Source organism: Lonchura striata, chromosome 3 (genome assembly GCF_046129695.1).
Source record: "Lonchura striata isolate bLonStr1 chromosome 3, bLonStr1.mat, whole genome shotgun sequence".
Classification (NCBI taxonomy): domain Eukaryota; kingdom Metazoa; phylum Chordata; class Aves; order Passeriformes; family Estrildidae; genus Lonchura; species Lonchura striata.
This window is the reverse complement of record NC_134605.1, coordinates 42814225-42840692: the sequence shown is the minus strand read 5'-3', so window position 1 is coordinate 42840692 and position 26468 is coordinate 42814225. Positions and strand designations below refer to the sequence as shown.

At 43.6% G+C, this 26468-nt stretch overlaps 1 protein-coding gene across 3 annotated transcripts; it reads left to right on the top strand.

Annotated features, from left to right (window-relative positions):
• Positions 1–3292: 3292 nt before the first annotated feature.
• CAPN9 (calpain 9) lies at positions 3293–25135 on the top strand. Of its 3 annotated transcripts, XM_021527200.2 has the most exons (20): positions 3293–3505; positions 8080–8149; positions 8569–8687; positions 9293–9426; positions 9780–9948; positions 10457–10540; positions 10787–10872; positions 12642–12719; positions 13555–13715; positions 14506–14663; positions 15290–15498; positions 16163–16199; positions 17322–17402; positions 17922–17979; positions 18536–18600; positions 20919–20987; positions 22382–22460; positions 23109–23225; positions 24247–24305; positions 25109–25135. In XM_021527200.2, exons 1-20 carry the CDS (start codon positions 3293–3295, stop codon positions 25133–25135), a joined length of 2073 nt encoding a protein of 690 aa, XP_021382875.2. The 3 variants fall into 3 exon arrangements, with proteins under 3 accessions (XP_021382875.2, XP_021382876.2, XP_021382877.2); XM_021527201.2 differs by lacking the exon at positions 12642–12719; XM_021527202.2 differs by lacking the exons at positions 8080–8149; positions 8569–8687.
• The last annotated feature ends 1333 nt before the right edge of the window (positions 25136–26468 follow it).

Here is a 26468-nt window from a genome sequence, read left to right as displayed (position 1 = left end):
ATATGTTGCCAGCCTGTGCATCACTCATGCTGTCATGCTGTCACTTTGAAATCTTGCCTGGCCAAGTGGCTTGTAGTGAGATCTCTGCAGTCTGCAGGAGCCTAATGGTGTCCAGAGCAGTCCCACTAGGAATTAATTGCACTCGACCTGACAGCTCTCTCTCTGCCAGCAGCACTTTCACACACTGGCGGTAACTCACTCACTGCCTGCACAGCCCAAAGACAGACCTGCACTATCCCCCCTGCTGGGAGAGCCCAGTGGGCTGCACACCCACAGTTCCTGAGACAGTGGAATCCTGGAGGAAGGACTTTATTACTCAGTGTGACAAGACTTTCGTATTAGTACTGCCTTGTACTGCTTAAATGTCACAATATGTCTGCTGCAACAGCGTGCCAAATGGCAATGTACACAGGCTGGTGTCACAGCCTCTCGTCGTCTGTGTTCACCTACTGTTCCAGGAAGTGTTAAAATGCACTCTGCTTTTACTCACTGAGGCAGAACACCTAAGGTGCAAAGGTGTTCTAGGTCAGATTCTAGTCAAATCCTGCTCACCTCTCTCCTGAGCAAGTAGGATTGTGTTACTGGTGTCTGTCCATAAGAGACTATTGCAGGACATGGTGCATTTTCCTCCCATCCTAAATTATCTGTAGAGAGCACCAAGTGGCAGGTATAACAAGTCATCTAATGGGAAAAATGCTCTTTCACTGCTTTCAAAAGGGGATTTAATGGTAAAAGAGCAAAACTGCTCAGTCCTTGTAAAACTCCGGAGTGGGGTAAGCATGTGGGTAATACATAGATTTGTTTGTTTCTGCCCTTCAAGAGAAAAGCCTATGATTCTTAACACATGTCAGGCAAGGTATTGTATTTTCATGAGAACTGAGACATTTTATAAGTGTTTTCTGCTCATTCTTCTTTTTTCCATCCACACTCCCCAGACACTGTCTCTGCTGTGCAATTTAAGTGCCTTGACACCAAGGCTTAAATCTTGTGATCTCAGCCCACACATTTTCATCTGCAACTGAACTCTGAGAAGGAAAAAATTTCCTTAAGTGACACATGGTTACTCTCCTAGGGACACAGCAGGTGTGCAGTCTGTATGTCTAGGGCACTGAAGGACTCGTTCCCCAGTCAACATGTTATTCTGGTGACAATGTTCCTTGGCCCACACAGAGGTGTTGTGGATAAAGTTCCTGGTTTGCTGATGGTTGAATATGAGATTTTCTTCGCATCCCTGGGCTTGTTTTGGCACTTAAATGCCTTTTACCTGCTTTAACCCCTTGTCTGGGGTTCCTCTCACTTGACTCTATTCATTTAATCTGGGCATCTAACCTAAAATAATCCATGAGGGCCTGTCTAGAGGCAAATGAAAGACACAGTCATCTCCAAAGGGATCTTAAGTATGAGGACACAGTGAGTCACTTTCTGGAGGATTTGGTCCTCTCACTGGCTGTTGAAAAAGCTGATGTGAGTAACTTGGATTCTATTCTGCAAACCTAAATTTTGGACAAATGACAACCATGTTTGGAGCACCAGGCCTGCCTCTTCTCACAGATTTGGACAGTATCCATACATTTGCACAATGAGAACTTGGTTTCAGCAGGGAGCCTGCCGACATCAACAATGGGTGCAATTATGGAGAATAAACATGGGAATATATGTTCTGAAAAAGAAAGCTTTCCTCCCAGCACTGCTGTGAAAAATAGCAGAACAGAGAGGAACTAATTCTGTTTCACCTAATTGCTCTCCATAAATCACCTCTTGGCAGCAGGCTAAACTGGTCCACCAAAGAGCCAATTAAAGCAAAGGGAGGCTGAGCGCTGTTTGTACTCAGGGGTGTGTTTTATACTACAGGAACTGTTCCAAGAGGGTGGCATCTCCTCCCTTTCCAAGCAGAGAGGAATATTCATGTCTGGCTCTGAGTGTTATTCCTCAGTACATCCATGGTGCATTGTCTGGCATTCTCTCCAGCCAGTGTTTTACTGTCCACTGTGAGATACAATAGTGCAGGTGAATGCTGGTAAGAAGAAAAATCACAGAATCATTTCAGTTAGAAAGGATTAATAAGATCATCGAGTCCAACCACTGACCGAGCACTGCCAAGCCCACCACTAAACCACATCTACGCATCTTTTGAATATCTCAGAGGATGGGGACACCAACACTTCCATGGGCAGCCTGTTCCAATGCTTGACAACACTTTCCATGAAGAAATTTTTACTCAGTATCCAATAGAAACCACCCCTGGTGTAGCTTGAGGCTTTTTCCTCTTGCTCTACTGCTCGTTACACGGGAGAGGAGCCCAACCCCTCACCTGGCTACACCTTCCTTTCAGATGGTTGTAGAGAGAAAAAAGGCCTCCTGAGCTTACTCTTATCCAGGCTAAACAACCCCAGCTCCCTCAGCTGCTCCTCATAAGACTTGTGCTCCAAACCCTTCACCAGTGGTCAGACGAACAAGATCGTGCAGCCTGGAAATCAGAGACAATAGGTATTTGTTTTTAAAATCCCACGATACAGTGCACGCAGAGCTCCTTCAGTGCGTGGCCCATCAGACTCCCTCCTCGGGATAACATTTTCCAATGCTCTTCCTGTGTTTGCCCAGGATGTGTCCTGCTCCGAGTCCTCCCCACTAGCTTTGCACGCCCCTCCTGTGCACACCCAGGCCCCTGCCAGCAGAGCGGCCGTGGTCACGGCCATCCCTTGGCCCTGCTGTCCCTCCTGCATGCCGTCCAGCGGGGACAACACCTGCCCGCCAAGGCAGCGTGCCGCGGGCAGGCCAGGTTCGCTCCCACCTGGGAGAGCCCCGCAAGCTCGAAGCGCGGCCGCACCCGCCGTGGGCTCCGGCTTCCCTCGCAAGGCTCAGCTGAATGGCCCTGGCCGGGTTCTGCATTCCTCGAAGCCATTCCGGGCCGTGCCGGGCGGGGAGCGGAGCGGGGCCGCGCACGCCCCGCCTGGTCCGGCAGCGGCGGGGAAGGACGGGACAGCCCGGCCGCTCCCGCCCCGCTCCCAGCGTGTCCGGGACCGGCCGCCTTCCCTCCCTGTTTGCTTTCAGGGTGTTTGTCTCTGTGCTGTGCAGAGCAGCCGGGAGGTCAGCGGCACTCGGCAGCAGCTCAAGGAGGTGGCACGGAGGAGGGCTGGAGGATACTGCCGGCTCCCTGCCACAGAGTCCTTTCCACCCTTGTCCTTCACAAGGCACCTGAGGCATTCTTGTATCCTTGCTCCCCTCTCTTTTCCCACCTGTTCTGTCCCCAGCCTTGTCTCGCCGGGCTGTCCCGGGCAGGAGGGAGGCAGACATGCCCTACCTGTACCAAGACTCGAAGCCGCGGCCGGCTGCGCATCCCGGGGATGCCCGCGGCACGCACAGCTCGGAGAAGGACTACGAGCAGCTGAAGCAGGAGTGCCTGCGCAGGGGCGTCCTCTTTGAGGACTCCGACTTCCCCGCCTGCAATTCGTCTCTCTTCTTCAGTGAAAACCCACCCATTCCCTTCGTCTGGAAGAGGCCTGGGGTGAGTGTGCCGTTGCGTTTGTGCCTCCCGTCCTGCCCAAGGTCAGGCAGCTGTGCTTCGGGGTTGCACCAAGTACATGTTCAGGGAGATGTGGAGATCAAGTGTGGGGGGAAACCCTTCCCACCTCAGGATCAGTGGTTCAGGATTGGAATGCCCCCCACGAATAGCTCAAGCTGCAGGATGAAAGGACTGGAAGGCTTCACCCCATGCTTCAAGTGTGACTGGTTGTACAGACACACTTATGCATGTGTATTTATGTGCATGCTTAAAGAACTCATAATCAGCTTCTCCCTTACATTATTGCCAGACAAAAGATGAAAATAAGAAGGCACGCAGGGAATTAAGGGTAAAATACATTATGATAATGCTCTAACTGTGTAAAATTGTGTGTTGTTAATGTAGGAAATTCATCATTAAGATCAACTTCAAAAATTCAAACCTTTTAACTTTTAGAGTACTAGAGTCTTTCACTTACCTGCTCACTCCCATCAGGGAACGCTGAGAGATTACAATTGCATGCCGTGGTTACTGAGCCATTCAGCAGTAGCCAAGGGCTCAGTGAGTATCTCTTAGTGCATCTTGCATAACATTCATTAATTACACAGTGGGAGCCTGAAGCTGCACCAGTCGCATGCTCTCAGATCACAAATCAAGCATCACTCCAGGTTCCTTCTTCCCCCTTCACTCAGTAACTAATAACCAAAGCAAAAATTTGGCAACATGTCATTTCTTTGCTAAGGACTGATGTTTATTCTGGGCTTTCTTCATAGTCTGGAAGCTTCTTCCTTTATAAAAAAACTTTTCTTTGGTGATAGTGATACCAAGGGAGAGAAAGAACAAAGTAAGCTTAAAGAAGGGTTTAAATTATCTTAATTCCCAGTGATACACATTCAGTGCCTCACCATCTGGTAGTTAACATAGTGCTGATACAGAGCAGAATAAAAGCTGTTACTCCTAGACAAGTTTCAATTGTGAAAAAAATTGGAGATCCCAACACATGCTAAGTGCAGCCCTCAGAGGCACTGCTGCCTATCTGTGCTCCAGAAAGCCAGGTGGCCTGTGGGCTGCCCTCCCAGCACAGGAGAGGGCTGTGAGGCTGAGATGCTTCGGGTGTGGTGACTCCAGAGTGCTATGAGGCATCAAAAATGCACATGGCTGTGACACTAAATCTTAAAGAATAGTTTTCCTTTGCTCAGCTCTTAGGTGCTAGTTTGCCTTCTTTGGGCTTGGAATAGTTAAAATTTGGTGTAAAATGGGACCAGGGATGGTTGAGAGCTTGTGTGCCCTTGTGTATGCCCCACAGGGGCAGTGGAGAATGGTCTGTTTTCTTCAGGATCTTTGTGTGCTGAACTTGAAACATTTCCAGGATGAGTAAGTTACCTCAAAAGGCATCTGCCTTTACACTCCAATTCCCCCTACACACTTTTGTGAGCAGCACAGTGAGAAATAAAACTCAGGGGAGGCTGAGAGGATGTGTAAGGACAGGGTATTAGTTATGCTCTGTTCTGGCTCCTCAGCATTTAAACTAAATCAGTTTCATCTCTATTATCCACCAGGAGCAGCAGCAAAATAGATGTGGTGTAACAATTTCAATTTAACACATTTTAGTTTGTAAAGGGAACATGGGCCTGGAGCATGTGTTAGGTGAGTTGCCACAGCTGGAGAGGGTGAATACAAAAGCATGGCCTCTGTGCACTGTATCTACATTCCATCTTCTTTTCATGGTGACTGGTTTTTACTGCCTCTCCCACCAGTATTTTACAGTAGCTTGGTTGAAGTGTAGCACAGTACATGAGGGTAATTGCAGGGACAAATAATCCAAATCTTCTGATTTACAATCTGATAGAATTTAATCTGTAGTAATGGGAGTAGAGAAGGCTTTCTCCTTACTTTGACATACATATATCTGCATATATGCATATTTGTAGCAGCATGAGCAAGACCATCAACTAGCACTAATCTGTAAATCTCCCACAGCAATTAGTGAGCTACATGGATATATATCAGATGAATATCTAACTTTCTACGTAAGTGAAGTACTCCAAGATTCAGACATTTAGTGATTTTGTTTAGCAATCCTATTAAATCCTTTTTAATTACAAATTCAAACTGTCCTTCATCAAAATTTTAGGACAATCTGAAGAACATAAGACTTTCCTTTCCTTTCCTTTCCTTTCCTTTCCTTTCCTTTCCTTTCCTTTCCTTTCCTTTCCCTTTCCCTTTCCCTTTCCCTTTCCCTTTCCCTTTCCCTTTCCCTTTCCCTTTCCCTTTCCCTTTCCCTTTCCCTTTCCCTTTCCCTTTCCTTCCCTTCCCCCAGTGACTGGAAAAGGTAGACATACAAATTGAAGAATGAAATAAACCCAACCCAAAAAGGAAAGACAAAAGGGTTTTACCAATTTCAAATAAGTCTATGGTCTACAGGAGGAAGTAAGAAAGAAATATTCCTAGTATGAACAGCCATGGACAACCAGTATGACAGGTTGGAACCAGGCAGAGAAATGTAACCACAGAAATCACCTAAACAATCTCACTGCCAGTGTGCTTTAGGTCTCTATGCACCCCCTTTACCAGTGCAAGACAGGCATTGGGATGCAATTTATTTTCTTTTGGGTTTAAAGAAACACAGCTTTAATGCAGCATAGGACAGTCACGGGTCACTATGTTTCATCTCTCTGAAGACTGTATGTTCCTACTTCCAGGCAATATCTTTGTGCAGGCGAATCCTTAAATTACTGCATACTGTGTGTGAATGCTGGGTTTTGTCCTTTAGCATGCAGAAAGTCCTGATATATTATTATACCACCTGAAAGTCCTTTTAAAATTAATATTATTTTTGCAACACCTACTCAAAAACTGTAGAGTGCTCTCTTTTGTTCAGCAGAGAATGTGGCACAAGTCCAGTCAACACCCTTTCAATTCCTTTTAATTGATTTTTTAAAATTATTTTTGATTCCTCTAGACACAGGAGGTTGAAGACATTTTCCCATGTATGAGTTACAGAGATGTGTAATAAACAATGAGTCATGAATCAAACCTATGTCCATGGAAAGGTTTTTTATCTTGTCCCTTGCTAACACACAGGGCTTCTTGGTAACAGCTAAATGCATTAGTTGCAATGAGAATTACATCTCCTGAGAGCAATGGTGCTAAAACAAAGTGTGCTGTTGAACATCAGCTACTCTATCAGCCATCGCTGTATCAATGTCTAAGGGCAATGAGCTGTGGTTTTATTGCTCATGCCCAGTCCCAACGAGACCGGGTGTATTTAACAAGCAGGCGGGCCAGGTAAGGAGGAGCTGCTGTTTGTTTCCCTTTGCTCCACACACTCTGGGGACATGGTGTTCTGTGGTACCTCCTCCCCGGGGCACCTGTGCCTGAGGCACAGCCTGGCCACCACCTCCTCCCCAGCAAAGGCAAACAAGAAATGTGCAAAGCAGCTTCCTCCTGGGTCCTGCCTCTGCGGGGGGAGCTCCGCAGCAGCAGTGCTGGCTCACTGCGGGCAGTGCCCTGGCTCCAGCAGCAGGTGCTGCAGCAATGAGCGCAGGAACCTGGACAAAGCTATCAGTATTCTGCTTTATGGTCTGTGAGAGAGCAGTGATATCAAAGCAAAGCAACTCAGTTTAATCTAGGCAAATGCAAGGATTAAATGACTGAATGTGCTCTTCTATTTCCCCCCGCCCTCCCCATTAATTTATTTCATTTGCCACTTAGGCAGAAGGATCTGCTTCCTGCCACAGGGTCTGCAATAATGTATCACAGCAGGCTGATTAACTACAGGCATATTCCTCCAGTAATATATTAGATATTCTCCTCTCCCCTTTTCCATTCAGTTCAATCAATTGCATTCAATACAGTTCATGGGGAAATGGAGAAGATAAGAATTCCTGCCACATTTATTGGTTTATCACTATAATTTTTCTGTCCAGCCATGGTACTAGTAATTGAATTAACCAGTCTAATGAATGCTTGAGAATTGTTGTAATGCCACCATGAGCCCCATTCCCTCTGACCACATGGGGTGGGTAGTGTTAGCTCCTCCTAAAAATTAGCAGGACTGAAGCTGTCTTTGTTGTTTGTTTTTTTGAGGACAAAATTGTTTCATGGTTGTCAGACACTGTATGTTTCAGGTATTACATGCAAGTAAATAACTAGTTTAGTTAAAAGTAAATTGCCAATTTTATTTTTTTTTCAGCCATTGGAGGAAAGCAAGAAAACAAAAAGCCTTGTTAATCAGGGCTGCAGCCTGACATCAATCTTCTGGATGAGTTTGTGCTATGATATTTTAACAATTGCCTACAGATGAATAAAGAATGCCAGCCTTTCATTAGCAGCCAACTAATTATGAAAAAAATAAGGATAGTTGATTCTTTAATTGCTCTACACTGTAATTAATTAGCAAGGATTCCCCATCTTGTTCTTTGTGATGGCAACACTGCTGCAGGATAATACAGCTCTGTGTACCCTGTGGCACACAGGGTTTGTCAGCACTGCTGCAACTCTGGTTCAGAGTGATGATGATATTTTCCTATTTTTCCTTAGAAATTCTAAGTAATTTTTCTGTCTCACTGTTGCAGGACATTGTCAAAGACCCTAAGTTTATCCTTGGAGGAGCCACCAGAACTGACATTTGTCAAGGGGATCTTGGTGAGTGATTCCTCCTGGGTGGATGTGTTCATGTCTCCACACTGTGGGGAGAAGCAGCAGTGTCCTCACAGAGGAGGGGATGCTGTCCCTCCTGAGCTGGTGGGAGCAGTGGAGCTGGAGGTCCTGCCCAGGCTCGCCTGGCCCACTGCTGCTTCCTGGATAGCTCTCACCCATCCATGCCAGGGACCATCTTGGTGCAGTGGGATTCAGGATCAAGGAAGGATCTTCACTGGAGGGTACTGTGAGCCCAAGGGAGTCTTTTGTGTACCAGCCCCTCCAGACTGAAACACAGTCTGCCCTCGCCAGGCAGGGACACCCTCTCTGGGGACATGCAGGCTGTCTTTTGGGTTTCAGGGGAAGTGGCAGCTAACATCTCCTCTGGCCCCTTTTTCTCCTTTTTCCCCCCTCTCAATCCACAGGTGACTGCTGGCTATTAGCAGCCATTGCTTCTCTCACACTGAATGAAAAAACACTAGCAAGAGTGGTGCCACTGGATCAAAATTTTGGGCCAGATTATGCTGGAATATTTCACTTCCGGGTAAGGTGGACATCTGTCACAGAATGAACACATCTCTGTCATTACATTTCATGGTGTATTTTGCAGTGAGGCTGACAGGTACTGCAGAGGAGACACTGAAAAAAGAAGGATTTCTGAGCTTACATTGTTGTTCATGTTTTGAGAAACAACTAGAAGGCTACATCAGCCTCATACAGGCACAAACACAGCCACTCCTATTTTGTAAACAGATATATAGCTTTAGAAATAATTTCACATTTTCCTGGACACACACACCTTACTTAGGATATAAGTCCTTAAAGGAGTGGAACTGGATCTGTAACACACGTGTGCCCTAAAGGAGTTTTGAATTATGCAGTGAACACTGGTGTAGGTATGTGATTGACATTATCCAGGCAAGGAGCTACAGTACAAGTCTACACATTTAGTCTTAATGTTTTCTCAAGAGAGATCACCCTTCCTAGAGAGCAGCCTTGCAGGGCAGAGCAGGAACAGATGATTTACATGTCTTCTAATTGAGCCTATGATTGTCACCAGCTTACAATTAGAAATGCTGGGACACCATAATCCTGCTCTCAGGAAATGCTGTGCTGTCAGTGAACTCATGCACCATCCTTTCTAAACAGTTTTGGCAGCACAACGAGTGGCTGGATGTTGTGATTGATGACCGATTACCCACCTTCAAGGGCCGCCTGGTTTTCCTGCACTCAGCTGAACTCAATGAATTTTGGAGTGCCTTACTAGAGAAAGCCTATGCCAAGTAAGTCCCGCTGCACATACATAATTTGCTACTTGTACATACATTATTCACAGTTTGTTCATATGGTATTCACAATTCTAGTGAGCAGCTTCTAGCTTTTGCTACTGCCCTTGCCAGCCTGACAACTGGCACTTAAGAAAGAACACCCCCAGGCTTTAAAGATATGGAGAAATGGATGAATTAAAAATGCAACTAAAAAGGGAAGCAGAATGACCCTGATTCTACTGCTTGGGTACACTCTGGGGTACTTATTTTGACTTCAGTGCTATTGCTGCAATTCTACACACGTGCGAGAAAGCTCTCAAACGTGGATATCTTGAAAGCAACTCTCACAGTCAGTGTGTGTTTTCCAGGTTAAATGGCAGCTACGAGTCTCTGAAGGGTGGCAGTACAATAGAGGCCATGGAGGATTTCACTGGGGGTATAGGAGAAATGTATGATGTTAAGGCGGCTCCTGACAATTTCTATGAAATCCTAGAAAAAGCCCTGAAAAGATGCTCAATGGTGGGCTGTTCTATTGATGTAAGTAAGAAATGGGGTCTCAATTTCTTGGTACCCTCAATTTTGGGGTTCAGTGTTTTCTGGTTTGAGTTTCACTTTTTCTCTTGATGAAGCTTGCTGCTTGCAAAGACTAGTTAAAATTTTATTGAACTAGGCAGTGTGATAGTCAGCTGGCTGATGGGGCCCTTCACATCATCACTGTCCATCAAAGCCTTTTTACAATAAATGAGACCATGTGAACATGTGATCTCAGTATGAGAGTAAAGATTGAGATCCTGAAAATGTAGATGGTGCTGAAAAAAATCACAGGGGCAGAGGAGGAATTCCACTCCGGAACCACCTAATTTTTGCTATGAGTGAGCAACACTTAAACCAACCCCCATATTTTTTCCCAAAAGGGGACTGTGGTTGAACAGAAAGACAAGTTCCTTGCTTGTAGTAAGAGTCAGCCTGGAAGGGACCATGTGGCACCACTTGTGATCTCACTCTGAAGAGAAAGGTTAATTCATTTTTTTTTCTCCAATTCCAGACCAGCAGTGCTGCCGAGTCAGAAGCCCGAACCCCATTTGGCCTTGTAAAAGGCCATGCGTACTCTGTGACTGGCATTGAGGAGGTATGTCCAGCAGCACGGGGCAAGGAGACACCTGGGGAAAAGATAAGGGAGTGTCCCCTCAGCCTCAGATGATGGGGGAAGTTATCCTGGGGAAGTTGTCCAAATTCCCATCCAACTTTCCTTCCCACATCTCCTGTGGCACTCTGCACCTTTTGCCCAGATGTTAACACCAGCTTCTGTACACTGGAGAAGCCTTGCTACCTAGATCCTGGCACTTCATATTTTCTCTATTTTCTTCTCCCCCAGGTGAGCTATAGGGGCCGGCAAGTGCAGCTCATAAGGATAAGGAACCCATGGGGAGAGGTGGAGTGGAACGGCCCTTGGAGTGACAAGTGGGTGCACTGTCCCTTACACATTGGGCTCGCAAAGGCCAAATCCCAGCTTCTGCTCCATAGCTGGCTTCCTGCAGCCCCAGCTGCTCCACGGGAAATTAAACCAAGAGTTTGCATGTGTCTAACAGTGTTACTGCCCTACAGCATCTCCCCCTCAGCATTGTCAAAGCAGCACAATGCAGGGACACTGTCGAGGTTGTTTAGCCCCCAATACCTAGCATCAGCAGAAATCATGTACAAATATAAATAAGTTAATATTAATACACTCCCAATTGTAAAAGTTACACATTTGGTGTGATATTTTTGGTTAAATATTTACAAGCCTGTTGCTGTAGTACTTGTAACACAACATCCAACATCCTACTACAGATAAGCTGAAACTGACAATGTATTACCCTCTCTGAATAGCTTGCATCTCTCTTTATTTTGGGGGTTCTTTGTTTGGAGTTTCTAAACACATTGGGTGTAATATCATAATAATATTAAATGGGCATTCAATGACACCCTCTCCATGCCAAAGTTGTGGAAGGACCCCAAAACACAGGCAGAGTTGGCCTGAGAACCAGTCAGGTTTTACTACTAAAGGTAAGCAAAGTGCAAACAATACAAAATGAAAAAAATACATGGTAAAAAAAAGCAACACTACATTCCTCTCCAACACGCACTGTTCAGTGTATTTTTGCACATAGGCATAGTTTCATTTTTGTTTCACTTTTTCTTCTGAGATTTTTTTTTTTCATTCACATAGACACAGAGGAGAGGAACCATAACCTGCCTGGCCCTTTAATATTGCTGAGACATGTAACCATTTGTAGGACTCCTTTAAATTTCCCTGTTCTTATCATGGCTCAGAAGTAAATTAAATATGTCCACATCAGTTCAGATACTTTATCTTGAAGAAAAACATGGATAATTGATGTGTATAATGAGTTCTTAAATCTGAAAAAGATGGAGAGGTTATGATCAGGACAGGCATCTGGCAGTTTATGCTGTTCATCAAAAAGACTGTCTCTGCAAAGCAGAGCTCTGACTCTGCACTTGGGAGGCTTTTTGTAACTCAGGATGAAGAGGGGCTTGCAGGTCAATACAGGAGCCTGTATTAACATTTTGCAATGGTTGCTGGAATTAAAAACAACACAAGGTGCCTTCTACTCCCTAAGTTTATTATGTCAAATTGGAAATACAGTAGTGCACTTCCAGGTTTCCTGAAAAGCTTTATCAGGTGTTTGTTTGGTTTCTATATGCTACAGCTAGAGCAAAAAGGGTGCATGAAAAGGAAGCAAAGACTTAACTGGGGCCCCAGTTACTCCACTGACTCTCTCTGTGCAGGGGAAGGAACCTAATCAGTTCCCATTGACTCAATTTTGAAACAAACATCTGGCCCTAAATTAGCAAGAGTGAAAAAGATGATGGTGCTACAGATGGAATACAGATTCAAGGAGAGTGTTTACTTACCAACATCTTGAGGTTTACCAATAGCCCTATTATTTCCAACCCAAACACTGAGATCAGTCCCAGTGTCAATAACGCATTTTAAGACCACTCTGGAACAGCTTTGGGATCTTTGGCCTGGTGCTGCTTTTTGGCTGCATTAATTTGGTCTCTGCAACCATGAGTGCCAGTGGGATCAGGAAACATCTTAAATGCAATTGTGTTTGTGTAAGCTGCACAAATAAAACACATGTGAGAGAAGAACAGCCTGCTGTTACATCAAGCCAGTCATTCTGAGCCACATGCCTGTAGTAAAGCTTGGTTTTGTTTTCCTGTAGCTCTGCAGAGTGGCGCTCAGTCAGCCCATCGGAACAGAGACGCCTGTCTCAGGCAGCACGGGATGATGGAGAGTTCTGGTAAGACACAGGTTCTTAAAGTGTGGGACTCTCATCAGAAATCAAGGTGCAAGTGGCCAGAACAAGCAACAAGGAAGAAGCCTTTGTGTGATTAAATTCTAAGTTTCTGCCTAAGAGAGGGCAGGTAGAATGGTCCCTTTGTTTTCTGTGTTTCATGTGTCTCCCTTTGTTATCTGTTTTAATAACAAAAGCCCTCAAATCAGTTTAGTTAGTGGCACTGCTATTTCAAATACTGTGCATCTCCCATGAATGTAACACCCTTTAAAGCCTTCCCATGAACAAAGGCAGGATATACAGAAGGGAGCATTGTATGGCACTGTATCACCTATGATGGTGACTGTATCACTGGGCATCACTTGGGAGAGAATGAGTCCTGAGAAGCAATACTACTGGTTGCATGAAGTAAAAGAGCACCAAGATATGTGTGAAATTGTGGAAAATTTGAAGAAATTAAATGAAATTAAGTGAAATGAAAAGAGAAGAAAAAAAGAAGGCAACAGGTGGAAATTGCTTTAGAGGTGTGAAGTGTTCTCCATACCAAATTCATGATCTCAGACAGAGCAGATGACTGACTTGCACGTGATCCCCTCCCCATATCAACTGTGCTGTGTCAGAATGAGATGCAGACAAGGATGGCTGTGCTTTACATCACAGTGAGTGAAAGCTAGTTGCTCTCCTGATGTACACTGGCATATATCCATGGTCACCAAAACTACTCTCCATGAACTGGTGATCTGGCTCTGGGGCTCCGGGGCTCTGGGGGGGATAAATACTTCTGCTGGGCATCCTTCCAAAAATGAATGGTTGCCTGTTCCTTACCACATTTTTTACTCAGGATGAAGTTTGAAGACTTCAAAGTGCATTTTGACAAAGTTGAGATCTGCAACCTGACTCCAGATGCCCTGGAAGACAGCACTGCCCACAAATGGGAAGTGACCATCCACCAAGGCAGCTGGGTCCGGGGGGCCACCGCAGGAGGATGTAGAAATTTTCTAGGTAAGTACATACCAGCTTGAAAATGAGAAGCAGGCACTGAAATCTTACCCGCCCTCAGCTATAGCTCTTTAGAGAGGAGCTCTGTAGCCAGAGCTGTGGATGCAGGACAGTTCAGCTGACAAGAACCAGCTAAAGGGACAAATGAGGAAACTCAAACAACTGTGTGGTTTAAGAGTGGTGTATTTAAAAGATAAGACTTTTCTGTGATTGGTTTTTTTTGAATGAACAAACCAGCAATGAACAAAGCGATAAATGGTCATATGGCCCCACTTGAGACTTTGAGGTTAAAGATTTTGGTTGTTTTGCTCTCAGGCTCATTGTATCTGATTTATCTCTTAATGATGTTTGCATGAGCAGGAATCGATTCAAATAAGCCAGTTAGACTGCAGCAGCAAGTGTAAAATGAGACAAAAAGCCCAGATCAGCCAGCAAGTTTATGTGCCTCTGAAGCTGTGTCATGGATCCAAATTGTTAGTGCAGACTGGCACCAGCACTATGGGATCATGGTAGCTATGTAATTTTAACAAAATTTCATCTGACAACCTCATTTGAACCATGGTAACTTAATAAGGCACAAGGCCTAAAATCTTTTCTACACCTAGTTCCATGAAGGACTTTGGGATTTGGCTTATTTTTTGCAAAGCTTAGTGGAAAGAAGTATAATGATTAATGGAAAAACTGAGTGAAACCTCATCTTTATTACCTTTTTTTGGTTTGGTTGGGGTATTTTAGTAGTAATAGTGGTGGTTTATTCAGTCAAGAAACTCTCTGGTGTTCCTTACATTGGCAGAGACTTTCTGGACAAATCCACAAATCAAGCTGCATTTGACAGAGAAGGACGATGGACAAGATGACTGCACATTCATAGCAGCACTGATGCAAAAGGGTCGCCGTAAACTCAAGAAGCTCGGAGCTGAAATGCTGACCATTGGCTACTCTATTTATGAGGTACTCCTTTGCTTCTACAGCACAGGAACACAGGAGCTACATTGTAGGTGTTTGGAACTTTCTTTGGGTTTGTATCCCTGCCCCTTTTCTGGGGCCCTTGCACCTAAAATAACCTTTAGTAAGTAACCTAATGGTTACATCAAGGCCTGTGGAGGATGGAGTCCTCTCAGAGGAGAATTTAGGAGTCCCCAGGGTGCCATGGGTTCCTAGGACAGATCCCTCAGCCCCATGATTCTGTCACCCCCTGCCTGGCTTAGGGAGAGGGGATATTGCTTCTTCTGAGCCTCCTGGGGCATATTACACACAGATGCCTGTCCTCGAGTGACTGCTCTGTGACACCCTGTCTGGAATGGTGGTGTTTGATGGCAGGGCATGTTTAAGTAGGAAGACAATGTCCCAGAGTACTCTGAAATTGCCGTCTGGGTGGGAAAGGACAGTGGTCATGGGTCCTTGCCATAAGGTGGGAGCTCAGTTGCTGTAAGCACGTGGGAGAGGGAATGAGTCAGGATCACAGCCTGGGGTGACACTTGTGCCAGGCAGGATTTGTCTCTGTGATTAGGAAAGGGGGGAGAATGGCTTTCAGCACACCCTGGCCAGTGCAGCACTGACTTTTTTTCCCTTCCTAGAGCCCGGGCAGAGATGGACACTTCGGCAAAGACTTCTTCAGGTACCACCCCTCCAAGGCCAGGAGCAAAACCTACATAAATTTAAGGGAAGTATCGCACCGATTCAAGCTGCCACCGGGCGATTACATTCTTATTCCGACCACATTTGAGCCGCACCAGGAGGCAGATTTCTGCCTGAGGATCTTCTCTGAGAAGAAGGCCATCACTGAGTAAGTCAGGAGCAAGCTTTGGGCCCTCCAGTGCTCCCCTGAACGTGTAGTTGTTGTCTGCTGGGGAGAGCGTGGCTGCCAGGAACCCAGCTCTGCAGCAGAGACCCAGCATGGCAAGTTCTTGATCATGTCTGGTTTTTTTATTTGTACTTGTTTGTTTTTACATTTTTGCTAAACATGACTTACTTTTGAGAGGAGTTGAGAAGGTGGGAAAATAGGGTGTGCCATGATGAATATGCTGGATGTTTGACAGGGAAGGGTTGCTAGCTGGCACTGTCTGGGTCTCTATGAATACAGCAGTGTTTGCTTCCTGTTTATTTCCTCACAAAGTTTGTCCAAAAGACAATTTTATGTTAAAAAAGCATACTGAGGAAACAATGTGTTCACAATGAATAATGAATAAAGCATGAGATGAATTCCTAAGCAGATGACATGCACAGCTGTGTCCTCCCTGAGTCCTGCCTAATGTCTGTTCTAAGGGCTTATTCCAAAATTTAAACAGTGCAAAAGTCTGATTGTTTGATGAATTTTAGCTAAACATAACCTGTTAAGTAAAAAAAAAGCCTGTTTTATCATTCACCTGGGGAAAAGGTAACAAGCAAGTTTCCATCCCAAGCAGATGTTGAATACCTTCAGATACCAAATAAGGTTTTGTTTTCTCCAGGGATCTAGATGAAAGTGTTGCCATTGATCTTCCTGAGGTAAGTCTACAGAATTAAAGTAGCAAGATAATAGCTCAGCAGAAGCTGGCACACATTGCTTTTACTGTCTTTGGCAAAACCACGTTCATTTCACAGGAATGTTACACAATTGCCAGCTTTGTGTATGTTACTGAAATGCTAAGCTCTGCTGAATGTAGTAAAAGAGCTGTAAAAATCAAAATCATAATCATTATGCTTCACACTCCCTTGAAGGCAGTCAGTGCCAGCCAGCACGAGAGGTGGGTGTCAGCCACCACGTGTGCAGTGAAAGCATCACCCATTAGCACTGGGGAGCCACATGGCTGTTTACATATTTAAAAATTTTATTTATTGTGAAAAATAAGAGGCAATAGAATGTCTAATAGACCTACATTAATTTTGTATACAAATATCTTTATTTTACTTCTCAGTATCTGCGGGACTTGAGAGAGAATGCTTACAAATGCACGTGCCTACTGAAATGATTGAATTCTTTTTGCTTTTAAATGGCTTGGCCTGCCTGCTGAGCACTAATTGCAGCTGGGTCTGAGTCAGCTCCTGTTTAAGTGTATCCCTGCAAATAAGCCATTAATTGTGGTGTACCTTTCCATGGAAACAAGCTAAGCCAAGATCTAATTTGTCCCTCTTTAGTAAAACTCTTCTCCAGGGACCCAGTGAACAATGACATCTTCATTTCCGTGATCTCAGGGCCATGTTCTATAGAAAAATAAATCTGTGCTGGGTAATATGCTGAAGTGCAGCCACCTCTGGCTGCTACTCTCAAAAAGGTCCCAGGATGATGCCATGGGAGAGAACTCAACAGCACTGTGGTTGTTGGTGGCCCAGGGAAACAGAATGGTGCAGGGTGGGATGAGAGGAGAGAGAGGTGTTTTCCAGGATGGGTGCTCTTGGTTTTTACCAAGGCCATGGCACACTATGCACTTGCTCAGGTGAAGGGAATGAGAGAGTGAGACTCCCCTTGGGCATAGAGGTAGCTGGGAGGCCTCAGATCTGGTGGAGTTTAGAAGCATATGTACCCTTATTTTAAGATGTACACTGGTCCGGTGTGCACAGAGGGGCTATTTGCAGGAGAAATGTCATGTTTTACAATTCTCATAAGGACTTGTGTGATTGGTGTTGCAGCCTCTACATCCAACCCCAAGCCCACAAGAAACTGAAGAAGAAAAGCAATTCCGGGCATTGTTTGAGCAGATTTCAGGAAAGGTGAGTGCAAAATGCTTTGGGTTAGAGCAAGATGTAAAAAGAGGGGAAACGCTTCCACTCCTATACAGGGCCATGGATGCATGAAACAAACCCAAAATATTTTGGGAATATGCTTAGTTGTAGTGTGTTGTTTGGGCACCAGATGTCACCATGCCTTGTGGCTCGATGGATAAGGATGCAGTCCCTGGTGAGCAAGCAAGAGGACCGAAGCTTGAGGACCTAAGCTTGAACTCAAGCTCTGAAGGAGCCTGCCTGGTTTAATGTTCAGTTGCAGTTGAGTTTTCTTTGCATCAATAGCTCTCCCTTGAGATCTCCTTCAGACACACTTATGAACAGCAGCACTCCTGTATTTTCCCAGCCCCTACATTTGTAGCTTTTTCTGGGTTTTGTATGGTTCTCTTTTGCTGGTTTACAGTAAAGTACAGATGAGTGATGTTTGTGTTTTCTAAGGTTTTTGGTATGTCTGATTACAGAAAAATTCAAGTAACAGATGCTTCCCTTTTTTTTTTTTTTCTGCAGGACATGGAGATATCTGCAGAAGAGCTTGAATATGTTCTGAATGCTGTATTAAAAAAAAGTAAGTTAAGGGTTGTATATAACTTTATAGAATCTGCCATTTAATTAATTAACATACAGAAAATTCAAGGCTCTCTTACGACCCCAACTTGGTGTCCTTGAGCCAGTGAGGGCAGAGGAAAGCACTTGGTTCATGATCTAACCACAAGCTTGCCCTGCCTCCATCATGGTCCATGTGAGTGGATCAGCAAGGCCAGCTCTCCATTGCACTGCCACACTGCTGTGATAAAAGAAGCACTAGAATGGGACTTTTAAGACCCGGATGTAGCTCATGATCCTGCTACAGGCCCTTTGTACAGTAGGAAATCTGTCACTCCCTGAACCTCATCTTCTGATTTACAAATCAAGGACAGTATTTCCTGTCATGTCTCCAGTAAATGCGTCTTCTGTCTGGACTGAGACTTCTCTGTGGTGAGAGCTGCCTTCATCTTCCAGTTCACAGCACTCCCACAATGAGGACTGAGAGTCAGCTATCTGTGTTCATTAGTCCTATTTTTTCCTTTCTGCTTATAAAAGACTACTTTGCCCATGATTTCTTTTGTATTGTTCTTTTTCAGCAAAGAACATAAAATTCAAGAACTTAAGTCTCATTTCATGCCGAAATATCATTTCTCTTATGGATGTATCCTTTCAAATAAGGAGGCTAAATGAAGAATGAATATAATTGTCCATGACACTATATATTATGGATGTCAGAAATGGATTTGGTAATGTCATGGCAGATCACTACCCAAAGAAAACAAAAATACATGACTGTTTTGTCCTGATTTTTATTTTAGAAATTTAGGGTTAGGAGTTTCAGCACAAACTGTTTTATATTGCAGACTTAGAGGCAGATGCTTTAATGCTGACTACCTTTAGAAGTAAATCTCAAGCTACTTCTGAAGAGAACAGTGCATTTTTCAAGCTGTTGTTTATTTGAAAGAGACCTATAAAACTTAAGAAAAGTGTGTTATCTGGGGGGCTAAATTCACCAGATAGAGTTGTGCATGCAAGTTATGGGTCAGAAATTAAGGAACAGCAGTGGTGAAAATTGCTGGCATCAAAGCTCTTTTTTGACAATCCATTTAAAAACTGGAAAATCTGGTCTTTCAGCTAGTTCCTGGGACTCCAGGAAACAGACATGTGGGTGAGAGTTGTCTGTCCAAATTTAGGCATTTGTGGTGTAGGTGTCTACATCTAAGCCAGCTTTCTAGACTTCCTTTGTAGATAGCAAAATGGGTGGTGTAATTGTTCTAGATTATCTAACTGAGGGGTGCTAAACGACTCCTCAGACATTGGGTGAGGTGAATCACAGCCCTGGTGCTTCCCCACCAGATTTGTCCTTTGCAGAGTTCTGGTTCCTGCTGAGTTTGCTTAGGATGGCTTCTCCTCAGGTAGGGCTGCTTTTGCAGTGTGTTTTTCCAATAAACAGTTTTGTTACACATGAGAAAAAACAGTCCTACCAAGGCAAGTATCTAATGTTTGGTTGATGTCTTGCTTGTTCAGCTGAGATGTTCTTATCTTTTGCCTTTGTTGCTCCAGTCCATGACAGAGATAATATCCATTCAAACATTTAGAGAAAACAAAAGCAGACAGAACTTTATCCTGTTAAAGCTAGTTTATAATATTAAAAGTCAATGCAGATTAGTCACCCTGCACATGCAATGAGAAATAGTACCAGTCCTAAATTTCCTTGCTTAAAAACCAAGCCTCAGTAGGGAGCTGGTCCATGTTCACATCTCATCCTTACATGGTATTGACACAGACCCAGGGCCTGCTCTTGACCCTGGAGAATGGCAGCAGTTCCAGGTTTACTATTTAGGATACAACTGAATAGTTTCCATGATTTGCAATGCTTCCAAGCAAATCTCTGCATAGTTTTGAATTAATGGGGAGACAACTCTTCCTTTGCTTTGGAAGCACAAGGAATGCAGACACAATCATCCCACTCTGGACATGCTATTTGGAGCACAATGGAGGATAAAAACCATAAAAATGAAAACCCAAGTCAATGCTGGCACAGTCTCCTCTGTGTCACATGCTACTGAATTCCCTGGCAACTGTCACCATGGGGTGGTGAGGAGCAGGGACAGAGTTCTTCATGACCCTGGGAAGAAGAACCTGGCTGGGTAAAAAAGCCCTTTGCAGAAGAGAGACTGTCCTTGGGATCTGTGGGTGCCCTCAATAATGTCACCAGCTCAAATAACAGCGGGTGTTAGCTAGACCCCGCTTGTCATGTTTTGACCTTTGTGAATGCTCACTGAGCCAGTGTCCCTCTGAGCAAGGGCTTTGTCCTGGCAAGATGGAAAAGGGAAGGGGAATGGGACTATTCCTTATTTAGCATTTCAGAGCAGGTGTCTCATCCTGGAAATGTACTGTGCTTAGTTCATCAATATCTCAGAGAAATAAGTCCCTTGCTTCAGACAGAGGGAAAGCCAGGCAGATCTAATAATTGCCTCCTAGAACTGCTATAAAGGCATTTATTTCAGACCATAAGGACCAGATTTTTCCAGTCTTATCCCACTACTCCCATGAATTTTTGGTTGAGCCATTGCAACAGAACAGACAGATCTAGATAAAAATACTGAACAGCACATCGGTTGACTAACTCCTTTGGGTACAGTAGCAATTTGTTTTAATCAGGTAATTTAATTCTCTGAGTCATTTATATCCCATTTACATCCAGAACTGTTCTTGCCTTAGAATAATCTTTCTTCCTTGTGTAGTGACTGAATTGCTCAGCTGTGTTTTTATATCACATAATGTTCCTCCAGCATCACAGTCACAGGCATGACTGTAACTGCTGGAGCTCTACCTTTTGAGAAATCCCAGTGCCAGTTTCAGCAGCACTGTAGGCTTTCCAGTCAACATTTTCTGCTTAAGGAAACTACTCTGATAAGTTCAGACTGAATTTGGACTTTCATTGTAACAATCCTTTTCCTTAGTTCATATTACCAGACCAGTGGCAATGGGAAATTGGAATTCAGTGAGTTCAAAGTTTTCTGGGAAAAACTGAAGAAATGGATAGTAGGTGACATTATCCACTGTAATTTTTCCTACATTTCATTAGTTACTTCCTGAACAGTTTATTAGGCATATGCAGACAAAAATGGAGACAGGAGTGTGTTCAAGCCGTGAATTTTAACACAAAGCAAATGTTTTAAAAGCATGGGGTTTGTTTTGGATAGTCAAAGACATTCTTAGCTTTCCATGATGATAAACTATAATGGTTTTCTGGAAATAACTGAGATTTTTGTAAGCTAATCAACTCTGTTTGGGATAAAGAATGCAATGAACACTAATAAGCAAGCCAATCAAAAGGAAACTTAAGGAGTTTCCATAACTGCTGTTGTACAGAAGAAGAAAGTGATGATTCATGACTAGTAGGAAACAATAATTTCCTAAGTCCCTACATTTTCATTACTGATCTCTCAGGAATCAACTGTACTGAAGTCTGGGAAAGTGCCGATTCTAATTTTAAACACATTTCCCTGCCACTGTATATGGCAGTAAGAGTAAGCAGGCTTGCAGAATCAATCACAGACTGAATATTCAAATAAAAGACATTATAATTGTTTCCTTATGGCCATTAATAGGTTTTTCTGAATTTGTGCTTCACCAAAGTATTCAAAATATGCAGTTCTTTGCTTCTTGTCTAGCCCATCAAAAATGGACAACACTTTTTCTGGGTACTAATGCCACATCCCTTTTAACAAAGGATATATTGTGTTTCAGCAAGGGTCTTGAGAAATCCTTGTGCTCTGATTTGCACATATATTTGCTGGAAAATTTTAAGCTGAATGTGATGACAGCTCCAAATAACTCATATTCCAAAGGAGAGTCATATTTGCCATCTCAATAAAAGGATGGAATTTAACTCCAGCTTGCAAATTGCTTAATATATAGGTCAAACCACAAACTGTTTTGACCAGTTCTCTTGGTTATACCATGAATGTGGCTATTCAGGTCTTTTATACTTAGACGCAGATGAATAAGTGATATTATTAAGTGACATCATGTTAAAATTTGTCTCTAGTGTTCAGAACTACAGAAAAAAGCATAAAGGAAGATTAAGAGAATGTGTCAGTTAAGAGTTAAAAGAAAAACAATACATCTTTCTAGTTAAAATCACTTTTTAAAAAATCATGACATTTTTAATGAAGAGCAACTCATTTTTTTTAAAATGCTTGGATTTGGCAGTACTTGTTTAAGTCAGAACAACCTGTCCATATGATAAAAAGAATTGGGACCAAGATTTGCTCTCCATTATAAAATCAGACTGGATCTAGACCAAAGTCTTGTCAGCTTTCTTAAGTGCTTATGCTATGCAGTTGGAAATAAACACCTTGCCTTTCTGTGCTGTATCTGTGCTCCCTTTCATATGTTAGTACTGAGCTTTCTGTGTGCTCCTTTCATAACAGAGTATCTTTCTTCAATTTGACTTTGATAAATCTGGCTGCATGTCCTCTTATGAGCTTCGTGGTGCTCTCAAAGCTGCAGGTAAGACAAGCACTGCACTTTATCTGCTAAACCTGTTGGGTAGATCAGCGTGAGTGAACAGGACAATCAAGTACACAGTCCAGTTACTCCTGAACAGGAAGGAGATCTAAACCCCAGAGAGAAACTGGGCACATTGAATAGGGGAACTTTGCCCCAGTTACCCTCAGTATTGAAGGGCAGGCAGAGCAATCTCTATATTTTATTGAGCTCTGTTAAATTCAACAGGACTGCACATGTGTAGGGTTAGACCTTGAAACAGGCCAATTCAGAGTCCATCTGCATTCAAGGGTTGAAGGAATAGCGAGTAAGCTGCTATGAAGAGAAATCACTGCATTAGCATTTAATCACAACTTATTTTTATTAAAGCAGATAATTTTGCAGAAACCCCTCCAAATTCAAGAAGACAGAATGGTCTCTCATACATCATAGTGTGCATGGACTAGGATCTGCAGTGCCTGAAAAATTTCCTGTTCAGAGTTTGTTATTCATTGCAGACTTAAGGAACTTTGTGGTTAGATCTCTTTCTGGACAGATGTGTGACACCGAGTATCCTCCCATTAAGTGTTTTTCAAGATTAGTTAATAGACATCTGTAGATTCCCCCTGACATGTGAGGTTGCTCACTTTTTTTGTGTGTGTGTTTGGGAAGGATACCAGCTCAACAATTACCTGCTGCAACTGATTGTCCTCCGATACTCTGATGAGCAGTTCCAGATTGAATTTGATGATTTTCTGAACTGCCTAATACGCCTGGAGAATGCGAGTCGTGAGTATCTTCTTCCTCTGGAATTTCATCCCCTTTGAAAAAGAAATTGTTCTGCTTTCATCTGTTGAGCATGTTGCACAATATCTGAGATTGAGTACAAGGCCAACAGAAAGGAGCTGTGTTTAGCATTTGCATGTAAGATGGCTTTTCTCCTGTAACGTGAAAAATGTTCTGCTGCCAATGGAAAATTTCCCCATGTGAATAGAGCTTGCTACATAAACTCTGCAGCAATGTTGAAGGCATGTGAAGAATGCTGGTAAAGTCCATGTTGTAACCCTTCTTGTGGCTTACCCAGGAGCTTTATTTGGGATCACACAAGTTCAAGGTTCAAATATTACTTGTGCCTCATGGAAAGAGAAAATTGGCATGTACTTGGGCAGGTATCTCCTGTACCTTTTACACGACATGTTCCATTTTGGCTTCATGTGCGGTTCCCTGTACATCAAAGCACCCAAGGTCTCAGTTCACTTCTGGCACAGGGTCACTCTCATTACAAAGCAGCAGTAGAGATAGGTTAAAAGGCTGCATAAATGGCTAGATTAAGTTATCATTAGTGTGGCTGCAAATTCAAATAAAACTCCACTCACTCTATGAGAAGAAAAATCAACTTTTTTCACTGATTTTTTTTGGTTTTGTTCTTCTCTTTACTTTCTGGCTTGACTGTAGCAATAGAATTATTACATTTCTGAGAGATAGAAGTTAAATAAGATATATAAAGAAATGCAAATTGCTTGGTTTGATTTCAGAGTGTACTCCAAATCTGACTGTTTAGCAGATTCAGGAAATCTTTTCCAGACAAGTCCTGAAGAGAGCCTTGCATAAAGGCCTTAAGTCAGCAAGACATTTCCTCTTGCAAGGTCTTTGCTTTGTCAGAGGAGCTGCCACCACCAAGCAATCCTAAGCAATCTGCCTTTGCACCAGGCCTTGGCATGGCCACTCGTCCATCGTTGTGGGTGGGAGAGCTCGTGTGTGAATACAAATGAGGTGTATTTATAGCACTGCTGTCCCTTTCTTATTTCAGGAGTATTCCAAGCACTGAGTGTGAAAAACAAGGAGTTCATTAACCTGAATATAGGCGAGGTATGAGCACAGATTCATAAACATTGACAAAGTGATGGGTTTCTCTAGAGCTTTGTCCTCTTCTGTGAGCTGGAGTATTTCTGCATGACACTTCAGGTGTCCATGAGAATGCAGTGGGGTATCTGCTATAGGTTTCACCACAGCTGGACTTTTACAGCCCACTACAGCCCACACACTGATTACATCTCCGCCATGCTATTTCCTTATTTCCTTCCTTGCCCTGTGGCATATTGACAGATTCCCATGCCCCTTTCTAGTTTCTTTGCTTTTTTTCCTTCCTTGGGTGCCAGGTTTCAGTGGGGGAAAGAGGAAGGAGCAGATGGGAATGGGGCGGGGGTCTTTCACTCCCCCTGAATCCCCCAGGAATTCAGATCACCCTCGCCTGTGCATGTCTATCATTTGCTTCTCAAAATCTTCAGCAAAGGTTTCTTGTTTTCTTGTGCTCTCCTTGTCTCCCTGTTGCTTTGAGCCATCTCTCATTTCACACTAAGCCAAAGCTTCCTGGGGTGAAGCACAATGAATTCCCAGGGAAAAGAAATGTGGGAACGAATGTGGACGGCTGGGATGCAAATAAAATAACTGCTGTTTCCAGCATGTAGTGCTTTGCCTTATTCCTTCCTGCTAGCTGAGGTCTCTCCTTAATGACAGGATGTAAAAGCCAAGTGAGCATAGGTCCTTTTTCCTGCCTGGGGTCAATTCAGAGCAAAGCACTGCTTTGGAATGGCTCTCATTTGGGGAAAGACATGGCGAGGGAGAAGGGCCTGAAAAACTTAATTGTAAAGTTGATCTTTTTCTGATACTAGTTTATCAACCTGGCAATGAACATCTGAAGAAATCTGATTTGGATGCCAGGAGTTTCTTGCGACTTCGCTGCTGAGACTTTTGCCTCAAGACCTGAAGTCTCCTTCCCATGCAACCTTCAACAGGAGATTTCCTGCAGAGAAACATGCATGCTGCCCCCCTTTCTGTTCTCCATCCCTGTGGATGAGTTAAAGTGTCAGATAATGTGTTTTTGGTAGAGCCTAGTACTGGGTTTGGCACTGAGCATTTGGATGGAGCACATATGCCTCTCAGGCAGGCTTAAACTGTTGTTCCTGAATGACCACAGGTTCTTATGAAATAGAATTGTGTTTATTTTCAGCATAGCACAGACTACAGTGATTAAAAGTCTTTATTGCTGCTTGGCTACTGATTACTGTAAGGGGCTTTTGAAAATACAAGGTTACATAAAACTTGTTCTGTTTGGAATTTATTTCCGGGCATAATGTGCGGCTACATGGCAAGTACCCTGTCCTAGCCACATGGATTGCAGTCTGGTGAACTGTGGACAAAGAAAGACTAGGGACTGTGTGGATGAAAAGTCACTTCTTAATAGTTGTGGTCCCAGGTCCAGGGGTCCTTATAAGGATGGTTAAGCTAAGGCTTGACATTCATCACAGGTGTGCTTTAGGGAAGAATTATTGCATCTCACATTTCCCTGCTCCTCTCTCTGCTACCAACAAAATTCCTCTGCTTCACATTTTGCTGTGTAGCCAGTGAGTATCCCATAGGCTTATCTCTGCAGAGTTGCACACAGTTTGTCATCATTTTCAGAGAAACACGTGACCTCTGAGACAGAGCGCTTGCATGGGGCCCTTTTCCTCCAGACAATCTAAGATTGTGTCCCACACCAGCCATGCTCCAGAAGAACAACTGTAATAATTTTAGATTAACTAAATGTACCCCTCAGTAAGGTCTTGATCTCTGCAGATGCTATTTTGCATTTGTGACTTACACAGTATTATTCATGTGATGTGGGTAGCCAGTGCTGACTTAAAAAGTAACAGTAACAGCAGCCAGAGACTTAAGAGGTCTTCACAGGATTTGTTTCCATGATAATCTTCATAACTTATGTCTATTTTATAATGAATCAACTGGCTGGCTTTGTTTCCTAAAACCTTTCTCGCAGTGTAACAGATGGCCCTAGGCTAGCCTTGCATTCTCTGCTGTCTAGGGTCACTGAGACAGACAGGGTTTTGTTTTCTCTAGATTTAGACCTAATGAACAATTCAGGAAAGAAAATCAAGCTGCAGTAAAGGTGAAGCTCAAACTGTGAAAAAACATAGAGATCATGGTGTTTAAAATGCCAAGTTTCCTTTTTTCTAGGAGTTACAATGTTGTAAC

What these genes read in the sequence shown, in the direction of transcription:
- CAPN9 (XM_021527200.2), top strand. Translation starts at nt 3,293, where the DNA reads ATGCCCTACCTGTACCAAGACTCGAAGCCGCGGCCGGCTGCGCATCCC. An exon ending in CTAGAGAAAGCCTATGCCAA is followed by an intron (nt 9,427 to 9,779) that starts GTAAGTCCCGCT and finishes TGTGTTTTCCAG; the next exon opens with GTTAAATGGCAGCTACGAGT. An exon ending in TGGTGCTCTCAAAGCTGCAG is followed by an intron (nt 22,461 to 23,108) that starts GTAAGACAAGCA and finishes GTGTTTGGGAAG; the next exon opens with GATACCAGCTCAACAATTAC.